Source organism: Pisolithus orientalis (genome assembly GCF_024613125.1).
Source record: "Pisolithus orientalis strain OTSU chromosome Unknown F5J12scaffold_25, whole genome shotgun sequence".
Lineage (NCBI taxonomy): Eukaryota > Fungi > Basidiomycota > Agaricomycetes > Boletales > Pisolithaceae > Pisolithus > Pisolithus orientalis.
In genome coordinates, this window is record NW_026260806.1 from 573,711 (window position 1) to 593,995 (window position 20,285).

General features: G+C 46.0%; 5 protein-coding genes across 5 annotated transcripts; 3 read left to right on the forward strand and 2 right to left on the reverse strand.

Annotated features, from left to right (window-relative positions):
* Positions 1 to 593: 593 nt before the first annotated feature.
* On the forward strand, positions 594 to 1,473 carry F5J12DRAFT_894876 (32 kDa-cell wall symbiosis regulated acidic polypeptide precursor; the record flags this gene model as incomplete). Its single annotated transcript, XM_051747779.1, has 5 exons — positions 594 to 665; positions 713 to 843; positions 905 to 1,135; positions 1,194 to 1,309; positions 1,361 to 1,473. 5 exons carry the CDS (start codon positions 594 to 596, stop codon positions 1,471 to 1,473), a joined length of 663 nt encoding a protein of 220 aa, XP_051598026.1.
* Positions 1,474 to 10,757: 9,284 nt separating this feature from the next.
* Positions 10,758 to 11,638, reverse strand: F5J12DRAFT_724110 (32 kDa-cell wall symbiosis regulated acidic polypeptide precursor; the record flags this gene model as incomplete). Its single annotated transcript, XM_051741500.1, has 5 exons — positions 10,758 to 10,870; positions 10,922 to 11,037; positions 11,096 to 11,326; positions 11,388 to 11,518; positions 11,567 to 11,638. 5 exons carry the CDS (start codon positions 11,636 to 11,638, stop codon positions 10,758 to 10,760), a joined length of 663 nt encoding a protein of 220 aa, XP_051598027.1.
* Positions 11,639 to 12,256: 618 nt separating this feature from the next.
* On the forward strand, positions 12,257 to 12,721 carry F5J12DRAFT_261131 (uncharacterized protein). The gene has a single exon (XM_051738645.1). It carries the CDS (start codon positions 12,385 to 12,387, stop codon positions 12,625 to 12,627), a length of 243 nt encoding a protein of 80 aa, XP_051598028.1. The 5' UTR covers positions 12,257 to 12,384; the 3' UTR covers positions 12,628 to 12,721.
* Positions 12,722 to 13,699: 978 nt separating this feature from the next.
* On the forward strand, positions 13,700 to 14,843 carry F5J12DRAFT_771517 (32 kDa-cell wall symbiosis regulated acidic polypeptide). The gene is made up of 5 exons (XM_051742249.1): positions 13,700 to 13,923; positions 13,981 to 14,078; positions 14,144 to 14,499; positions 14,551 to 14,666; positions 14,721 to 14,843. Exons 1-5 carry the CDS (start codon positions 13,818 to 13,820, stop codon positions 14,828 to 14,830), a joined length of 786 nt encoding a protein of 261 aa, XP_051598029.1. The 5' UTR covers positions 13,700 to 13,817; the 3' UTR covers positions 14,831 to 14,843.
* Positions 14,844 to 18,559: 3,716 nt separating this feature from the next.
* On the reverse strand, positions 18,560 to 20,062 carry F5J12DRAFT_784428 (uncharacterized protein; the record flags this gene model as incomplete). Its single annotated transcript, XM_051743013.1, has 7 exons — positions 18,560 to 18,656; positions 18,708 to 18,760; positions 18,857 to 18,981; positions 19,082 to 19,099; positions 19,152 to 19,350; positions 19,470 to 19,693; positions 19,894 to 20,062. 7 exons carry the CDS (start codon positions 20,060 to 20,062, stop codon positions 18,560 to 18,562), a joined length of 885 nt encoding a protein of 294 aa, XP_051598030.1.
* Between the last annotated feature and the right edge of the window lie 223 nt (positions 20,063 to 20,285).

Consider the following 20,285-nt stretch of genomic DNA (forward strand, 5'->3'; position numbering starts at 1 on the left):
GCCATTCGTCTCGCACGTCCAACGAGAACATCAGCTTCTCAAAGTCGAATTCCAAGTTTCTGATCACATAGGCAAGCTGTGATTGGATGGATAATCGACATCGCAGTCCGACTGGGTGTGACCGTTTCATTTCCTCCTGTATTCCTCGAAACCGAAGCGTACATTGGTTTTCAATCCTAAACGGGATAAGAAGAAAGCCTTTGTCGTAGAGGTCAGCTGAATTCGATCACCTTCCGTGCATTGGAAGTTTTTCCCTGCCTTCCATGAAATTTGGGGTGCAAACAGCAATTCTGTTGCCGGCCATCTTAACCCGAGTAGATTTGTGTGAAGCTTCTTCGTCGCCGACCACGTGACAACTGGATGTTTAGTAGCCGTCGTTCTTTGCGAGATGCTAACGGCGATTTGGATAGGCACAGGCGGGTTGGTCAGGTGCGAGTCGAGGTGAGCACGCATGTTCTTGTACCTGGTGGAACACGACTTTCAAATGGGGCTTGCTCGACTCCCGGCGTCTGCCGCTGGGGAATGTATTATAACCCTTCGTACGCACACCGGAGTTATCACACGTTGAATCCCTACCTCTGATATCAACTGGCATGTCTACCGGTGCGGCTGTCTGCGTCTCCATACTCCTAGTTTTTTTGCCTGGCGTCAGCGCACAACACCAGGTGGGGTTTACTGCACAATCAAACGTTCCTACTCAATCTTCGTGCAGGAGGACGTACGAAACAGCTTTGAGTTGGCTGCCAGAGCAGCAGATAAAGCGACTGGCGATGACTACGTCAGATGGTTCAATACTTTCAAGACTACGCTTTTAAATATACACTGGTTTAGCCAACAAGATGGGTTCGTTCATGCTGCTTCATACTTGCCGCGGTCGACTTATGCTCCAACTCAATGTTGACAGGCTAGAACAGGAGGTTCAGGGACTAGTCTTTGATTCTTTGGATTTAAGTGGCTCAGAGCGCGATCTGCTCATCCGTGCTTTGAACGCCCTCCAACAGAAAGCAGAAAACGAACAGGCACTAAATCTGTTCAACCAGAGTGCTCTTGATGAAGTCAGTCAAGACGCGGTTTCCCATTTGCTTTTTATCGGAGGGGGGAGTTACCATGGCAAATTCCAGCTTGCCGTTTGCTCGTGAGTTCACAATATGTGATCCTGCCATTACATTGCAACTCAAGCGAACAATCTTCAGGGAGAAGAATGGTGCCGTTGCAGTCTCTACTTCCTATGTCCACTTCAATGTCGATGGGGCGCAATACAGCAGCATTCTCTATGCAGATGGCAAGGTGGAAACAAAGACCACACTCTGTAAGTAGAATGCTTCGAATCGCTGACAGGATGCTGACTTAGTGAGCTTAGCGACCCACGTGCTTGGTTTGAACAGTGAACTATTCAGCAAAGTTCGCGATTCTGTCAAGAAAAAACTTGCGGACAGTGGGGTATCTGAACAGGCGCCCATTTCTGGATTGTAATATGTGAATGCGATGCGTGGCTACCATTGATATATCTAACAAATAAGAATCATTAACCGGACTGGTGGAAACAACTATGTTGCTGAGCGCTGAATCCTGGTCCCATGTTGTTGTGTCCTGGGTTGTGTAGAGCTCACCATACATCGTCATGTTTTCGTTGGTTACAATTTTTTACATGGTCGCTGCACCTGGAAATTGTGTCAGACACTTATCACTACATCGATAGTTGGAAGCCTTGGTGAATCGTGATACCCTCATGCAATCGATAAATCGACGTTATCTCTCCTGAGTTCATGTCGTTTCTGCGGCGGGAATATCTAGATTCTATTGCGCAGAGGAACGGGAGAAATGAAGAGCAAAGGCACGAACACTTGCCTTATAATCAAAACGGTAGTAGATTTGAATAAAAGCTTGTTAAGCGTTGAGGGGCTCAGTTGTCGAATAGACAAGTGAAGAACGAATGTAGAATTCAATAGGGATTGAGGAAGAAATCCCTGAGTTTATATACATGAGTAGATACGCATGGACCAAGAGCATAAAAGGAAACTACTACTCAGTATAGTAAGGAACTGCATAGAAGGTCATGGAATATGACGTATGAAATGACATCATACTGATATCATTGTGGAGCTGATTGCTAAAGAATGTCATGTGATGACAACGTGTTGATACACGTGTAAGTCTGGATCAATCTAGATGTCGGAACATATAGTAACATTTCCAACACTCCCCCTCGTTCTAGAATGGGAGTGTAACAAGTCCCATCGACAAGCGATTTGTCTCAAATTTTTGCCACAGTCAAGGATTTTGTAAGACCAGTCTGCTTTTTGTTTGTCAGTTTGCACATATTCAATACTGAACAAATTATCTTGAACACATTCAGTGAACTGAAGTGCCATTGGATGTCGATATGTTTAGAACGACCATCTGATACAGGATTCTCAGCTATGAAGCGAGCTCCCATATTATCGCAATAGAGAATAGTTTTCTCAGTCTTGAGTTTGAGTTCATCAAATAGCATAGCGAGCCATTTGATTTGACGTGCAGTATCACAGAGAGCCATATACTCGGCTTCTGTAGAGGAGAGCATGATTGTCTTCTGTTTATGAGAGCACCAAGAAATAAGGGATGATCCAAGGAACATGGCATAACCAGTAGTTGAATGATGAGTGTCTTTATTAGCGGCCCAATCAGAGTCTGCAAAGCCATAGATTCGAGATTCAAGTCCCGAATAATATAAAGCCAATTTTGGGGTAGATGCAATATAGCGAACTATATGCAAGGCTTTATTTCTGTGATCTTCGGTAGGATTCGCCATATATTGTGACATGCGAATAACTGCATAGGTGATATCAGGGACAAGTACCTGAGAGCCATATAGAGTAATGACCCAATAATAGACTGGTACTGTGACCGAAGAGAAGATGTGGCTTGGTAATCTGATGGTGCTTTTTCTGGTTGATATCCCGATGGTAATGGAGTGCAAACATTTCGAGCAGTCTCCATGTTGAAATGTTTGATAACCTTTTTAACATAAGGTATCTGATCGAGATAAAGTTCCTTTTTGGATCGATCATGGTGAATTTGAATGCCAAGATATTCCTTGACTTCACCAAGATCACGAGATTCCCATTTCTTCATAAATTGATCTTTCTTGGCTTTGAGAAGACTGTTTGTCCGATCCTAGAAAGAGTCCATTGTTGACATAGACTGAGAAAAATGACAATTCCAGCTTTGGAAGAATGGATATAGATCCAAGCATCCACTTTGGATCATAGATAGCCCATTGCGAGTAAAGATAGATGAAGGGCTTTATTCCATGCCAATGCAGCTTGCTTTAAGCCATAGAGGGCTCTAAGCAACCAATAAACCTTGTGTTCTTGACCTGAAACTTTGAAACCTTCTGGTTGCTCCATATAGATTTCTTCATCAAGGTTGCCATATAAAAAGGCAGTTTTAACATCCAGGGCTTCTGCTTCCCAATTTCTTTGAGCAGTAAATGCGAGTAAGATTCGAACAGTTTCGAATCAAGCCACTGGAGAGAAGGTGTCTTCAAAGTCGGTACCGAATTCTTGTGTGAAGCCTTTAGCCACAAGACGAGCTTTATAATGACCATCGCTTTTAATAGTGAAAACCCATCGACACTTGACTGGTTTCCGATCTCTAGGAGGATCCACCAGAGTCCATACTTGTCTTTCTTCGATAGACTTTAATTCGTCTTTCATTGCGTCAAACCATTTCTTTTGCAAATCGGGAGATAACTTGAGCACATCTTTATAATGTTCTGGTGATTCTTTTATCCTAGCAGCCAATGCAAACTCAAAAGGATGCATTTCAGGACCTGGCATTTGTGCATGTTGGTCTGGCATGCCTTTAGGAGAATCAGGAGTGTCCGGAACTGGAGTAAGTGGAGATCCAGGAGATGGAGGAGTTGTTCCTTGTGGATGTTCAGTCCACTGATGAGGAACTTCAGGAGGAATCATTGCAGGAGGTAACCTTGGAGAAGGAGGTCTTCTTTCTTCTGCATATCTCCGAATATCTTCTCTGGAATTGCGAGCATGCTGCTCAGCATTATGAATCCACTGTTGTGCTTGATCCCGATTTCTTTGAATATCTCGTTCAATGTCAACAGGGGGTCTGTCTCCATAGAGATTCCCTGGACGAGATACAGGTATAAAACAACGCTTTGGACAAGGTTCTCTGTCATCAGGAGGTTGAGCTCTGCTGAACATTACGCTGAGTCTCCTTGAACAGGTTGAGGTTCATAAGGATGCCTAAGATGACGAGGGTCAGACTGGTGGTGCAGCAGCAGGTGCTCTTCTTTGTTGTTGTTGAGCTCTATTATTCTGGTCCGGAGCTCTCTGCTGTGGGTTTTGTGGTGGAGTATTTGGACGAGGTGGTTGGCAGTTGATGAGGCGCTGGTTGGATCTGATCAGGATCTGGAAGTGAATGTAGGCTTTCAGAGTTGGAAGTATCTGAATCATGGTCGTCTTCGGTATCGGGGTCAAAGGTTTCGGATTTCTTGGAATCAGAGCAGAAAGGAAAAGAGTCTTCTACAAATTTTGCAGTGCGAGAAAGAATAATCTTCTGTCCATGTAGGAACCGATATCCTTTGGTATTAGGTTCATAACCTAAAAATATCATTTCGACTGCATGAGGTTCCAGTTTGTCTTTTCTTTGTTCTTTCGGAACCCATACAAAGGCTTTGCAGCCAAAGGTGCGAAAATAGGAAATATCCGGGACTTTTCCTAAGAATAGTTCAACCAGAGTCTTGAAAGTAATCCTTTTGAGAGGAGTACGGTTGTACACATGTAGTGCACAGTCAAAGGCGAAGTTCCAGAAGCGTTTCGGAACACAAGCATGATGTCGAATGGTCCCAGCTTTTTTGGAAATAGTCTGATTAAAGCGTTCTGCATGACCATTTTGTTGAGGTTGGTCGGCAATGGAAAGATGATGGGTAATCCCATGCGAAGAAAGGAGCGCTTTGAAAGTGGAACCCATAAATTCTCCCCCGTGATCCGAACGGAGCGCAAGAAGATGATGTCCAGTAGTATTTTACATGGAAACCATCCAATTGGCAAAAGCAGTATAGGTGTCGGATTTGTTGCGAAGGTAGAGACAAAAACCATAAGATGAATAATCATCTAAGAGGGTTAAGATATATTTGGACCAAAAATAGGATTCGACTGGTAATTCGAGTAAGTCGGCATGAACCAACTCGAGAGGTTTAGTTGCTCGTTTCCATGAAGGTTTAAAAGCTTCAGAAGAAAGTTTGCCTTGAGCGCAACCTTTACAAGAGGTAGTCTCCCCCTGTATTTGTAAATCTTGTTTCAGGCCTAATTGGCGGATATGTCTGAGAACTGCTTGTGCAGGGTGACACATGCAATTATGCCAGAGAGACTCTTGAGATTCCTTGACCAGAGGGCAAAGGACCCCATAGGCAGTGGTAGGTGGAAGCGGTATGCCCACAAACCAATGAAGAGGTGAAGTTGGTGAAGCTACTTTTGCTTCAAGGACAATCTGGCCATCTGGTGCTCTGATAGTTTTCGCCAGTAAGTGTCGCTGTGCTCCTATACCCGTTATTGAGGAGCGCATTTCATGAACATAGTCGCTTTGAAAACAAAGGACTGTAAACAACATTATGCAGTGGTAGGTTACTGCCATTTTCCAGGCGAATAACCACTGTTCCTTGACCGAGAAGTTGAACCTTTTTAGTGCCTGCGGTAGAGGCCAAAGGTGGATTTTTAAACTCTCGAAAGGTCAGGAAATCAGTTTTAAATGGAGTCACATGATGTGATGCTCCTGAATCCAACATCCATAACGACTCACCCTTTGGAAGGTTCTTTTTAAGATTAGCATATGACTTATAGTCACCAAAAGGGTAACAGTCATAAGAATCGAAGGCATGACCATCAAATTGCATGGGTAAATACCCAGAGGCAGATTCGTTGGGATCATACTCGATGTCTGGATTATGCTTTATACGAAATGATTTAACAACAGGAGATTCTGGCACAGATTCGTGAAATTGAAATAAGGACATAGGGCGATTTTTCTTTAATACGGATTTTCGGAGAGATCCTCTGTCTCTATGATTCTGTCCTCGAAATTGAGGGGAAGAGAGATTAACAGTCCGTTTGTTTGCCTGAGGCAAATCGCCATGATCCTCAATAATCCTAGCCTCCACCAAGTTCTCGCCAGCCAAAATGGAATTTCCCATTCGTACTGAGGGTTCGAAGGAACCACTCTGACGTGTCCCGTCCTGCTCAACAGGGGGAAGGGAAATCTTCCTCGGATGAGAGTCCGAGTACTTCCATTGCTCCGGTTCCCGAAGGGAAACCGCCAGCAGGTTGCAAGTTGTGGCTGCATGGTGACAAATAGAACATTGGCAGATATTAGAGCCAGGTATGTTAACACGAATCTTGACTGACTCAACTTGATCCGGTTGGAAATTTTGAATTTCCTCCAGATACCAAGGAGCAAGATTTCCGGTTGTTACATCAACTGGATAGTTAGGGGTGTCCCCAACTGTTTCCATCGCCATAGAAAGATCTTGGCGGGAAAGATCAGGATCATACATCTCGGTATCAGTGATGATATGTTGACTGAGGTATGTGTTTAGGTCATTAGAATAGACTCGTTCAACCGGAGTAGGATCCAGGAGAGAATATTTGGGAGAAGGTTCGCGAGGTATATTTATAGCCATGATATCAAAATCCCCGGCTTCAAAGCTAGCAGCGGCATTCTCGAAGGTTTCCTGATCCGGATAAACATCCCAGGACCTGGAGTTTGGATCGTAGGAATCTTCTGGAAGTTCCTTGATATAGGCAGTGTCAATTGACTCCGTGCCTTCTACTTCGAGATTGTTGGCTCGGGCCTTGCCCTTGCCATGACGTCTGTTCTGGCTTCGGCCACGAGAACCAGAACCTTGCTGCTGTTGCTGTGGAATGTAGGGAGTATAACCTCCACGTCCACGTCCATGACCTCCGCAACCTCTTCCGCGACCTCCATGGTAACTGCGAAAGGATCCTGATCCAGATCCAGATTGATGATTGGAAGTATTATGACTGCCTCTGCAAATTTGGCAAAGAGGTGGTTTATTCATGCGTGCCAGAAGAGAATTGGATTCTTGTTTAATTTGGGTAGATGAAGACCCAGATTTGTCCTGTTGTGGAAGCATAGTTTTGCCCGATTTATGGGCCCAGACTTCTTTCATGCGAGGTATGACGGTATCAGGAGAAAGTTGATCGGTGGCAATAGATGATAGAATGTTAACTGGGGCTTGTTCCCAGGCTTGAGTCATTGAATGGACTAGGATGAGCGCTTTCATTTTATCATTCAGGGCGATGCCCTGAGCGCTAATGGCTGTGATGAGCATTGTTATCTCCGCAATTTTGGCCATTATATCATCCTTTGGTTTGATTTGGATACGGATAAGGTGTTGAAATTCCATAAAGGTTGTCATTGCCGAAGGAGTTCCATATGCATTAAGTAAAGCTTGCCATTTCAAATGGGCAGAGGCTTGTCCATCAATCGACATTGCAATCATTGGATTGCAATAAAGCGTGAGAATGCCTTGTGCTCTGGTGTCAGAAGTAACCCAGGCAGCAATGTCTGCAGCTGCTGCACCAGCAGCAGGTCTAGCCACAGTGCCGTCAATGACTCCCATAATACCAAGAGTTTGCATGTAAGCCTTCATAAGAACTGACCAAGAGGCATAGTTCAAGCTGTTAAGCTTGGGGATCTGCTTAGAAAGACCTTCGGACATCTAAGTGTCAAAAGTCCATAAGCAGGTGTTCGTATAAGAATGAGTGAGTCAGATGGATTTTAATGGATGGAGGATTCAATTCATGAATCTGATTCCTTTTGGGTCTGTGAGCAGATGCTCTAGCAGCTTGAGATGGACAGCGCTTGCGAATACATTGGTTTTTGTAGTAAGGACAAGGATTCCTTCGCTTCTCTATTTTGGTCTCTGGTGCCTTTGTACCTTTCTCAGCGAATCTCCAAGAGGAGATGCGAGAATTATTGCGCTCTAGACTTAAAAAGTCTAGTGGAGGGAAATAATGATAAGACATAAAACTCCAATTGCAATCATGCAATGGAATTCCCTCTGAATGAAACCCAAGATAGGGATCGGCGCAAGAATAAGGTACATTGAGGGCAGTAGAGTAGCGAGGATGCTTGTCCTTAACTAATACTTCAAGACAATTGTAAGACTCGTAAAGATTACAAGTATTAGTTAACCAATGGTTTCGGCCACCTGATACGTATGGTGCGTCCAGCGAGTTTGGAAGAGGATAGCTTTTGGCATATGGTGCGAGACTCACGAGCTCTGCTAAGAGCCATGGAGCGAATTCCTCGAGGTCGGGGAGCTGCGAGATAGTCAAAAGTACTGTCAGTCCATGACACGTTCGAGATCAGTGTAAAACCTCCTCTGTTCCGGGCCAGTAAGCGAAGTCTGCAGTCAGTGGGGCCGAGACCCCATGAAAGATGCTGGTTAGCAGAGTTATATCGCAAGGTAACTCCCACATCTGCCATGTCCCTATACCGTTGTAAAGACCTAAAGAGGTCACTATCAAACCTGTCTCCTCTGCATCTGCATTCTTGGAACCATCCCGGGATACAGGCAACGTCGGTTGATCCGTCAACCCAAGTTCCTCTGAAATGGAACTCAAGATGCTGGTTCAAAAGGCAGAGAGGAGGGATGATGCCATTGAAGCAGGGATCGTAGAGTGGGTGGACGTTGTAGTAGACATAACAAAACATATCGTGGGTGATGGTGAATGCGGGAACAGTGTCGAGGGAAGGATCTTCATAGTAGGCACTGGGAAGATCGCAACCATTGAAGTTAGCGATAGCATGAGGAGTCAAGGTATGGGACAATTTAGGGAAGAAGTCGGTTAAATAACCGTGGAAGGCAAGATGGAGACCCGGATAAAAGAAGGGTGATTCGAAACCAGGAAAGTGGGGCATCTGTTGCCATGCTGTTTCCACAGTGTCAATGGGAACAAGATAGGTCGCAGGATTTGGCTTCTTGAAAAAAGCCACCAACGAAGGAACCACTTCTCTCCAACTCGCACAGTCGCATATGTATAACATCTTGGTATATTCTATGATCTCCTTTACCGCATACTTCTGCCACTTTACGTCATACATCCCATCACAGTGCTCAGTGATAGCGAGCTCGAGTTTCTTTGTGACGACCAAAGACATCTTTGTAAAGACTGTAGATTAGTTCCCATAATTTTGAAGATAAATGACACACGAGTTAGAGTAAAATGAACTCTGCGTTGTCGTCAGGGACAACAGCAAGAACATGCTCAGCCGGAGCGAGCAACTCATGGACAGCAGCAACTTCCTCAGGCTGAGGAGTCGGTGCCCGATGTGGAGAAGGCAGGTCATGCACTTCAACCTCGTCATAAGGTGGAACGGGATCTAAGTCGGCGTCGTAGTCGATATCAGGAAGATGGAAATGAAGGTAATGAGGCAGCGGAGTTGGAGGACAAAGAATGAGACATTGAAGTAATGCTCTGCGAACAATCTGCTCTTGAAGCAAGAATTGTTGCCTTCGCCACCAGGTGGAGAGACCTAGAAAGGAAAACCAAAAGGCTACCGAGTGCACAGTGAGCTCATGTAGATAAATCAGATCATGACCACCGTAATGAAGTAAAAGCACAGCCTGGTTAAGGCCGGCAACAAGCAACACAGCGAAGACTACTACTACCATTCCTAGCACATCTAGGCCTACGACATCCATCGTGATTTGCCCTGTCGGCAGTGATCGCTCGATGCAAATGCGTAAATAGCTGACCGCCTAGTAAAGGGTGGGGCTCATAACCTATTGCGCAGAGGAACGGGAGAAACGAAGAGCAAAGGCACGAACACTTGCCTTATAATCAAAATGGTAGTAGATTTGAATAAAAGCTTGTTAAGTGTTGAGGGGCTCAGTTGTCAAATAGACAAGTGAAGAACGAATGTAGAATTCGATAGGGATTGAGGAAGAAATCCCTGAGTTTATATACATGAGTAGATACGCATGGACCAAGAGCGTAAAAGGAAACTACTACTCAGTATAGTAAGGAACTGCATAGAAGGTCATGGAATATGACGTATGAAATGACATCATACTGATATCATTGTGGAGCTGATTGCTAAAGAATGTCATGTGATGACAACGTGTTGATACACTGTGTAAGTCTGGATCAATCTAGATGTCGGAACATATAGTAACATTTCCAACAGATTCTACTAGCAAGTGCTGTAGGCCTGTTTCGCTGGATGGCATCAGTTGAATGCAAGCACGGGTCAAGCGTTGTCTCCGAGTACACTTCTTGTCTATGAGACATTTAGCATTTATTTCAGCTCTCCTTCATTTTTTCCCTGCTTGTCGCACACTCCTTATATCGCATATCATGCGTTATATGTCCTGTGTCGTGCATTGTATATTCTGTGTCGCGCATTATTTTTTACCCAAACGGAGCGCCATAGCAGACATTTTGTGCCAGGTACAACACACGCACACAACAATATTACCGTAATCCTACACATAATGGAGTGCCAACATATTCGATTGGGAGAATGTCAGAAAAAGTGTGTACAATTGCCAGGTGCAGTGATACCAAACCGGCATAAAAACGAAGATGGGTGGTAGGCTCTCCATAATGCGCGACGCAGCAGCAACGTAGGACCTGGATTCAGCAATATACATAGTTCACTCCATTGATCCGGATAATAATTCCTATTTGTTACATATATATATGGTGGCCATGCATCGCATTCATATATTACAATCCAGAAATGGTCTCTTGTTCAGATATCCCACTGTCCTCAAGCTTTTTCTTAATCGAATCGCGAACATTGCTGTATAGTTCACTGTTCAAACCAAGCACGTGGGTCGCTAAGCTCACTGAGTTAACATCCCGTCAGCATTTTGAAGGACTCTACTTACAGAGTGTAGTCTTCGTTTCCACCTTGCCATCTGCATAGAGAACACTGCTGTATTGCGCCCCATTGACGTTGAAGTGGACGTAGGAAGTAGAGACTACGACGGCACCATTATTCTCCCTAACGATTGTTCGCTTGAGTGGCGATGTAATGGCAGGACCACATATAGTGAACTCACGAGCAAAGGGCAAGCTGGAATTTGCCATGGTAATTCCCCCCTCCGATAAAAAGTAAACGAGAAACTACATCTTGACTGACTTCATCAAGAGCACTCTGGTTGAACAGGTTTAGTGCCTGTTCATTTTCTGCTTTCTGCTGGAGGGCGTTCAAAGCACGGATGAGCAGATCGCGCTCTGAGCTGGTCAAGTCCAAAGAGTCAAAGACTAGTCCTTGGACCTCCTGTTCTAGCCTGTCAACATTGGGTTGGAGCATAAGCCGACCGTAGCAAGTGTTAAGCAGCATGAACGAACCCATCTTGTTGGCTAAACCAGTGTATATTTAAAAGTGTAGTCTTGAAAGTGTTGAACCATCCAGCGTAGTCGTCGCCGGTAGCTTTATCTGCTGCTCTGGCAGCAAACTCCAAGCTGTTTCGTACGTCCTCCTGTACAAAGATTTGAGCAAAAATGTTTGATTATGCATTAAACCCCACCTGGTGTTGTGTGCTGACGCCAGGCAAAAAAACTAGGAGTATGGAAACGCAGACAGCCGCACTGATAGACATGCTGGTTGATATTAGAAGTAGGAGTTCAACGTGTGATAACTCTAGTGCGCGTACGAAAGGTTATAACACATCTCCCAGCGGCAGATGCCGGGAGTGGAGCAAGCCCCATTTGAAAGTTACGGAGTTGTATTCCACCGGGCGCAACAACATGTGTACGCATCTCGACTCACCTGACCAACCTTCCTGTGCCTATCCAAGTCGCCGTCAGCATCTCGAAGAGCGAAGATATTCAGTGCTATGACTAAGACATCCAATTGTCATGTGGTCTGCAATGAAGAAACTTCCATGTTAAGGTGACTGGCAACAGAATTACTGTTTTGCACCCCAAATTTCAAGGAAGGTGATCGCATTCAGCTGGCCTCTATGACATGAGATCTTTTTGTATCCCGTTTAGGATTGAAAACCAACGTGTGCCTCGGTTTCGATGAATACAGGAGGAAATGAAATGGTCACGCCCAGTCGGACTACGACATTGATTATCCATCCAATCACGGGTTGCCTGTGTGATCAGAAACTTGGAATTCGACTTTGAGAAGCCAATGCGAGCATTGGATGCGCAGGACAAGCAGTCCCTCACAATGTGCATGGAAGGTTGGTGGCATTTAACTGGCCTTTCTTTTCTCAGAGAGCTTCCTCCAGGGTGCCCCGTTTAGAATCCAACATTCCCGGTAACGTAATGGCAGCAGGAAGAAGTTACGGTTACGCCCATTACATGAACACCAAGATCTAGGCATGAATGGACTACGATGTCGGTTCTCTCATACACCCTAAGTAGATGGGTACTACTTTGCATGGGCGGCGGATCTACAGCCGAAAGACATGGATCATATGTCAGAGTCAACCGTGCACTCCAAATCCATAGTAGGGACCATGCAGCTGACCTGCGTAGAGAAGCCTCCTTAGGCTGCTGTGCTAGCTGCCAGCACAGACAATGTAGTATTGCTAGATGGCACCAGGACCGATTGAACGGGCCAAATATCCCATCGTAGAAGGTGCGTCCATTCTGGTTGTCAGACGTGAGGCGGCCAGTTGACAAAGTTGAACAATGCGAGAATACTGGCGCTGGCCTCGAAGACCTACCGCATTCAGCTGATCTTTCTTGTTCTGTAGATTCTGATTCGCACTGGTTTCAACTCAACGTCTCCGGCGGTGCTCGGGCATTGGAGAATCCAGGAAAAAACAACGCCCAAGATGTGAATGTCAGGGAAGCAACAATTGTGATTCCAACTTTCGCGTACTTCTCCGAAGGCAGTCTCAAGCATGAAACGATGCGGCATGTAACCTGTGCAGAATGCAGCGTATCGATCTTGCCTTTCTGTGTAAACCCTATGCCGATACATTGAACTCTGGGGGACATGATCTAGTGGAATATTTACAAGGACACTCTCGGAGCAGTGGGTCCAGATGCGTGGATGCATCGTGTTACCATCACAGCTGTTCGTTTCAATACTCACACGTGGTGGCGAGGGAGAAAGTGCGTCCATTCACACCAGATAGCACTGGTGGCTTCCAATTACCGGAAGGATGTAACCCCCTCTTATCGTTTAAATGGTGACACTCAAGCTGATAAAACGATAACTCACAGTTGGGTGGTGATGATTCCATTACGGTGACGGTACCTCTTGCAAAATGTGGGGTAAACGCAGCCAGTCAGACGTGTCCTAGCCTCAGGAACTCAAAAGCCACATGCGATGCTTGTCTTCAACTGTTGGGTGGCGAGTATTATGTCAGTCTTACAGAAACATATCTCCTAGATCAAGTTGCCCGTTCATCATCCTCGAAAGGATAAACTGGGGTACGCCGTGCCTGCACTGCTGAGCCAGATGCCTGGAACGCGGAGGAAAGCGTGTCTTCGAAGCATTATTCTTACTTCCATTGAACACGTCAATATCATGTGAGCATGTGAGTGGAGAACCCTACCGGCTGCCGCTTTCCAACTATCTTCTCGGGCTTCTCTGACCGGGAAAACATACCGTTTTGTCCGTGGGCAGGAGGCCAGCCGCGCAGGTTAACAATCCCATGTTGGTGCTGGTGCATCGCAAGCATTGCGATTTCGCCAGATATAGATCAAGATTGTAACGCTCGTAAGTATAAAAGAGGTTTGTAGACGTGTTCTGAATCCAGGACCACTGTAACTCACACATCTATTGTAAACTCCTCTCAGGTTTTTCAAGTCAACATGTCCAACGATATTGCTCAAGCTGCGGCGTACATCAAGTCGGCGACCTTAGCACCACTCAAGGTCGGCCTCTACTCCAGGGCTAAAGTTCTCGAGGAAGTTGGAGGTATGTAGGCGACCTCATATAATCGTCCTATAAAATCAATGATGGTCTGCATACTAGACCGTGGAAAGTATTTGGGTGAGCCCGGTCAGGACGGTGCTGCTGCCGTCGGTGGCACCTTGGTCTCCGTCCTTGCCAACCTCACCGGGCTAAACCGCGTCAGTGCACCTTCTTCAAGATGATGACAAGTATTGACGCCTCATTTGCATTTGCTATCATTTAGACGGACGTTGCCAATTCCCTCGAGTTCGCCTCTCGCGTTGCCGCCAAGGAAGTGGGGAGCGATGACCATACCGAGGCATACTGGAATGCATTCAAGACGTCTATTTTCCAAATTGGATGGTTCAAGCAGGCTGACGAGTGGTCTTCGGATTTCGTTGATGGCACAACAACCGGTGCCGAGAACTTCAGCGACTATGTGATCGCAAATGTCAGAAACGACCCACTCTATTCTGAGGCAGAAAAATCAGTTGTTATTCGAGCCATGGAATCTCTTCGAAGCCAGGCAGAAAAGCGTGCATTCTTCAGGAGCTTCACCGCTGGTGGTACCAAGGGGTCCTTCGGTGTTAACGCAGCATCGTATGTATTCCTCCGCTACTTTTTTTCGAGGGTTCACTAATTCTCTGCAAGGGTTACAAATGGAGCACTTGTAATGCGTTTCTCTGCATTTACATTCGATTGCAGTGCCGTGGTGGATGATTATCTGATCTTCAGCATCAAGAACATCAAAGCTAATGTACGAAAGGGTATGTAAGCACGCTTGTCATCCCCCGCCCCCCAACACATTTATTATGTCGCAGATAACGTGGAGGCTGCCGCGAATCAGAGAACCATCGACGCAGTCAGGCAGCAAATCGAAGATAAATTGAACCAGGCGGCTGGTGATTATATCGACGGTGTGGATATCTGAGTGGTTGCTTTTTGGCGATTTGTACTTGTGTCTCGATTGTATTTGTGTAAGTTTAAAGTGCGCTGATGTGATATGACAATTTTGCTGGTTTCTCCTGGTTAAGGGCATGGCCGTGATGTTCGGCTATTGGTGGCACGAGCCTATAGGCATCCCCTAGTCAAATACGTTGTGCCAGAAATTGCTGAGTGGACACATTCACTTGCTCTACAATAATGCGACTTTGGGTCACACCAGAGGGACAAGGGATGATGGAATCACAGTTAGCACGACCAGTTGGTGACAGGTTTAAACAGGTTTAACCCATCTATTCGCTTACTGATGCGGGCTTGAAAGCTAAACCTATATGCAAAGTCTTACAGCACTGACGATATGTGGCATTCCTCCGGTCAAAATCTCATGAAGGTATGGGCATACATACAAGATATGAGGGCATGTGGCAGGGTTCATACAGCACTAGTGTCTTCAGAGAACGTCATTAATTGAGTTGTGATAGGCTACTCCCTTGTCGGTTTTGTGCTTACTTGTCAGGAAAAGGCATGCGAGCAGGCTAATGTAAATCGCTCGCAACGTCGCATGAGCAGTAAACGTACAAACGAAGATACCTCTCGAATAGAGCCATGTCTTGGGCTTCTCTGCTCCGAAGGCCCAAGGCAACGAACAAATAGCTAGTAGCGAGTCATCTATCCCTATCTACAATAAGCAGGCAGGTCGATGTCCATTACACAAAGATACCACAATCTCTTGCGGCCGAGAGTCATTGACATCGTCGAGGTTGAACGTTGAAGAGGTGCGAGGGGTGAAGGCCTCGCAGACCGATTCGTCATATCTTCAATTCTTCTAGTTGCACTCATTCTCCGTGTGCCCTTTCCTGCTGGATGCTCATCACCATTAGTGAGGTTCCACGCCTTCGTAGGTCCGTTTGCTCCCAGTCGGCAGAGGAGTATTCCTAGTTTAGTACTGTTAGCACTGACAGGGAAAAAAATCCAGTATGTGTGGTTTCCCAGGCAAACCACGCTTCCAGACTTCGTAGGACTTGGTCATGCTTGCATTTCGGGTGCACAAAGCAACGCATCTCAGCCGTTATATTAACACAATGACGCTTGTACAGGGAACTCGATGACGACCTTCCAGTTCACAGAGAAGGGCGCAATATAGATGGGGATGTGACACCGATTACTCATATCAAACAAAGAGAAATTACAAGAAGTTTGCATAGGAAGAGCCGTCTGAGTCAGTCATGTACACTTTAAGAAAGAGAGTCACACGCTCGGTCCATTGCATTCCATCTTTGCACCCCCAGTTCGAGCACTAGTACTCGACAGGTATCTGCTTGAATCCTCCAGAATCTTCAAGTTTCTTCTTCAAGGAAAAACGGAGCCTCTCAAATAGGTGGGTATTCAAACCGTGTTGGTGCAAGTCTATTATATCAGTGCAATGAGACTCGGAGAATAAACCTCCCCATGCATTACCCAGACAAAGTAAGAATTACATACCGATAGTGACTTCCTCTACTCTGCTGCCACAGAGTTGAATAAAGAAGGACTGATGCAATCATGTCTCCGCTTGCTTCCCTGTGAGAGGTTAACGACTGTAGAATTATACAGCCCCTGGGGGAATTATAATTACAAACTCCTGACCATAATTTGGGGGAAATAATGCTGGGAGTCGATAGATATGTCCATTGGGATGTCTCAGGTGAAATTTGAATGAAATTGGCAGTTGGAAAAAAAATCTACAGGGGGTAGAAGGATGGTCAGACCACAAAGTGGTATCTCTTTGGAAATACTTCTGGGAGTCTGGAAATCATTTCCATTGTCTTCGGTGGCATTGATAACACCCAGGACATCCATCCCTAGCAAGCTGGAACCCCCTCCTGATGTTACTGGATCGCCATCCCTGGGGTATGAGGAGGGGATCAGGTATGTCGATGAAACAAATATGGGGACCTTTGTAATGCAATTCTGATGGTCTTGTAATGTAGTACCCATGGAGTAGACATGATTCAGATAGCTAGATCAATCTCTGAAATTGTTTTGATGGAGTGAACATGGGGAGGGGGGGTAATATATGTTTCATGGATATTCTGACACCTAGGAATGCTGCTACCATTGTCATCATCCATTGTGACTTTCAGGCCCTGCAGGACAACCATTCCTGACAAGCTTTCATGCTTCCTAAACATTACAGAATTAGCACCCCCAGGATAAGAGGAGGGAATGACACATAGGGTCCTTGCTGGTGTGATCCAAATGGTCCTGCTATGTCATTCAAGTGGCACAGACATGGTATGGACAGCTGGATTGATCTGGAATTGTTTTGATGGAGTGAAGCTGAAGAGGGGGGTTCACATTGGGGCCAGGTATCATCCCAAGATGCCAAACATGTTGCTACCTGATCAGACTACACTAGGCAACACTGGGATTCAGTTCCACAGGAATGGGAACCACAATCTATATCAACAAAGGTCTGGTTCAGAGTCCAACTCTGAATGGCATCTTCCAAAGATGTTGGCTCTGGTTTTCCCTCTGAACCTCTCAGCCAAGTTGCATCCAACTGGATCCAAAGCTGACAGGTAAACAGAATGAAAAGTTTCCCAACCACTGGCCCCAGACTGGACAGTTGGGCCAACCACTTCCAGTCCTGCATGATCAACCAAGGCTGCAGTTGGATGGTCCTTGACAATTTGGCCCATGTCAGTCTGCTGCTAATGGGAAATTGTTTGCAAACACCAGCAAACATCGAGCCAGCACCATGGCCTCTGTCCAAATTGACTGTGACAGCCTGTCACTCATTTTGGAGCAGATGGAACTGTCATTTGCAGCCTCTGGTAGGTCAATCAACTTTCATGTAGTGTGCCCACCCTGACCACCCCTGCTGAGACCATGCTGCACCACTTGAAATGGTGTTCATACCATGGAAACCTCTTCCTCTGCTCTCAGGTTGATAGGTACAGGTCCATACAATATGGGGAATGACAGACAACACAGATGAACACCAGCAAACATCAACCCCTTACCAAAGCCCCTATCCAGACCATGTCCAAATGCTGGGAGACCCTGGGACCTGGTTCAAGCACATTGATCATCATTCCCAGATTCCTGTATGTCTATATTACTGCATGTATTACAATGAAATAGAGAATCTACATCAGATAGTATACCAGTATGCCCACTGGACCACCCTGCCTCGGAGCATGCTGGCCCACTTGGAATGGTGTTCATCCATACAGGCCCACTTGCATGGGTCTTGTAGTACCATGTCCTGGTCCATCCACCATGACAAACACTGATGAACATGGGCAAACATTTGTGAACATCGGTCCAGCATGGATGGCCCTGAGTAAACATACTGGAGCACTTGTTTACTTGTTTGGAATGCATTAATCAGCTTTTCCAGACTCCCCTAGGTCGATTGCATGTCTGGTAATACAAATAAAATACATCAGATAACATATCAATGTTCCTGTCTGACCACTCTCCCTCATGGCATGCTGGACCATTTGAAGTGGTGTTCAGTCCCTCCTAGATCAATTGCAATTGACCTTGCTAGGACATTTACAGGTCCATACAGCCAGACGAACACCAACGAACACCAACGAACATCACTCCAGAAGCAATGCCCCTGTCCACATTGACTGGGACACCCTGCGACTTGTGTGGAACGCATTAATCACTTTTCCCAGACTCTCCTAGGTCTATTGCATGTCTGGTAATACAAAAAAAATACATCTTATAACATTCTGATGTTCCCATCTGACCACTCCCCCTTGGAGCATGCTGGGCTGCTTGACATGGTGTTCATCCCCCCTAGCTCAATTGCAATTGACCTGTTCTGAACATGTCTAGGTCTGTACAGCAGGGCAAACACCAACACACACCTGAAGAACACTGTTCCAGAACCAAAGCCCCTGTCCACATTGACTGGGACACCCTGTGACTTGTTTAGAGTGTGCTAACCATCTTTGCCTGACTCTCCTATGTCAATTGCATGTCTTGTAATACAACCTACATACATGATATAACATACCAATGATCCTGTCTGACCACTCCCCATCATGGCATGCTGGACCCTTGAAGTGGTGTTTGTCCCCCCTAGGACCACCAAAGTCGACCTAATTTGGACATCCACAGGTCCGTACAGCAGGATGAACACTGATGAACACTGACGAACACCAATGAACATTGATCCAGAACCGAAAGCCCCTGTCCACATTGACAGGGACACCTGGAGACCTGTTTTGAGTGTACTAACCATCTTTGCCTGACTCACCTATGTCTATTGCATGTCTGGTAATACAACTAAAATACATCTTAAGACATACCAATGTTCCCATCTGACCACTCCTCCTCAGAGCATGCCAGGATCGCTTGAAGCGGTGTTTCGTCCCCCCTCAGGACCACCTCAATCGACCTAATTTGGACATCCACAGGTCCATACAGCAGGACGAACCGCATCGAACACCAATGAACACCAACAAACAGCAACAAACACCAATGAACATTGATCAAGCACCAAAGCCCCTGTCCACATTGACTTGGACACCCTGCGACTTGTTTAGAGTGCACTAACCATTATTCCCTGACTCTCCTATGTCTATTGCATGTCTGGTAATACAACTACAATCCATCTTATAACATACCAATGTTCCCATCTGACCACTCCTCCTCGGAGCATGCTCAACCCCTTGAAGTGCATCAACTGAGTGCACAGAGTGCACCACAAGTTGGCACCACATCATTGATACATGGGGAACTGGATGAACAGAATTCATCACTGTCTCCCTCTGTACCCATACCCTTGCCTTCCCCCTTGCCATCCCTCTGCTTCCCTCTATGAGGTAGCCTTGCCTCTTCTTGCTGGAGGCTTTCGAGCATTCTTTGCCTTTGATGACTTCTTATTCTGTGCCTCTTTCAGCCTCTGCCTTTCTAAGATGAGGGCCTTGCTAGCCAGCAGTTCGTCATATCCCGCATGCTCCAGGAGCTCCATCTGCAGTGCATTCCTGGGCTTTACCACTCAAGATGCTCATCTCCTGGCCTGTTGCTGTTCCTTCTCGGTGGAGATACCCTCGATCTTGTAGAACTTGGGATTTGTCACCAGAACCACCTTCTCACCCTCCACCCGCCATGTCTTCCCAGGGCTCTTTTCACTCCCTTTGGTCGCATCAGGTAATGTCTGAAGGACAGAAAATATCCTGCCAAGGTGGTCCAGCACCTCAAACTCCTCCAGGGGCATCCTGTTCTTCATCACCTGGTGATACTCCCAAATATAGCCAGGCTTCATCCAGAAGACATTCCATGGTGACCTCCGTGAAGGTTGTCCTGCTGTGGGTCCTGGGAAAAACAGGTTGACCCTCTCTGCAAAGCTTGACTGTCAGTGACCAGCCCCTCCACTCCCTGCAATCTCTGCATTGCAGGCCTTGAATTCGCAGGCATGTATTGTCCTGAAGGTCTGGTTC

What these genes read in the sequence shown, in the direction of transcription:
- F5J12DRAFT_261131 (XM_051738645.1), top strand. Translation starts at nt 12,385, where the DNA reads ATGTCGGTTCTCTCATACACCCTAAGTAGATGGGTACTACTTTGCATG.
- F5J12DRAFT_771517 (XM_051742249.1), top strand. Translation starts at nt 13,818, where the DNA reads ATGTCCAACGATATTGCTCAAGCTGCGGCGTACATCAAGTCGGCGACC. An exon ending in AGTTCTCGAGGAAGTTGGAG is followed by an intron (nt 13,924 to 13,980) that starts GTATGTAGGCGA and finishes TCTGCATACTAG; the next exon opens with ACCGTGGAAAGTATTTGGGT. An exon ending in CAAAGCTAATGTACGAAAGG is followed by an intron (nt 14,667 to 14,720) that starts GTATGTAAGCAC and finishes ATTATGTCGCAG; the next exon opens with ATAACGTGGAGGCTGCCGCG.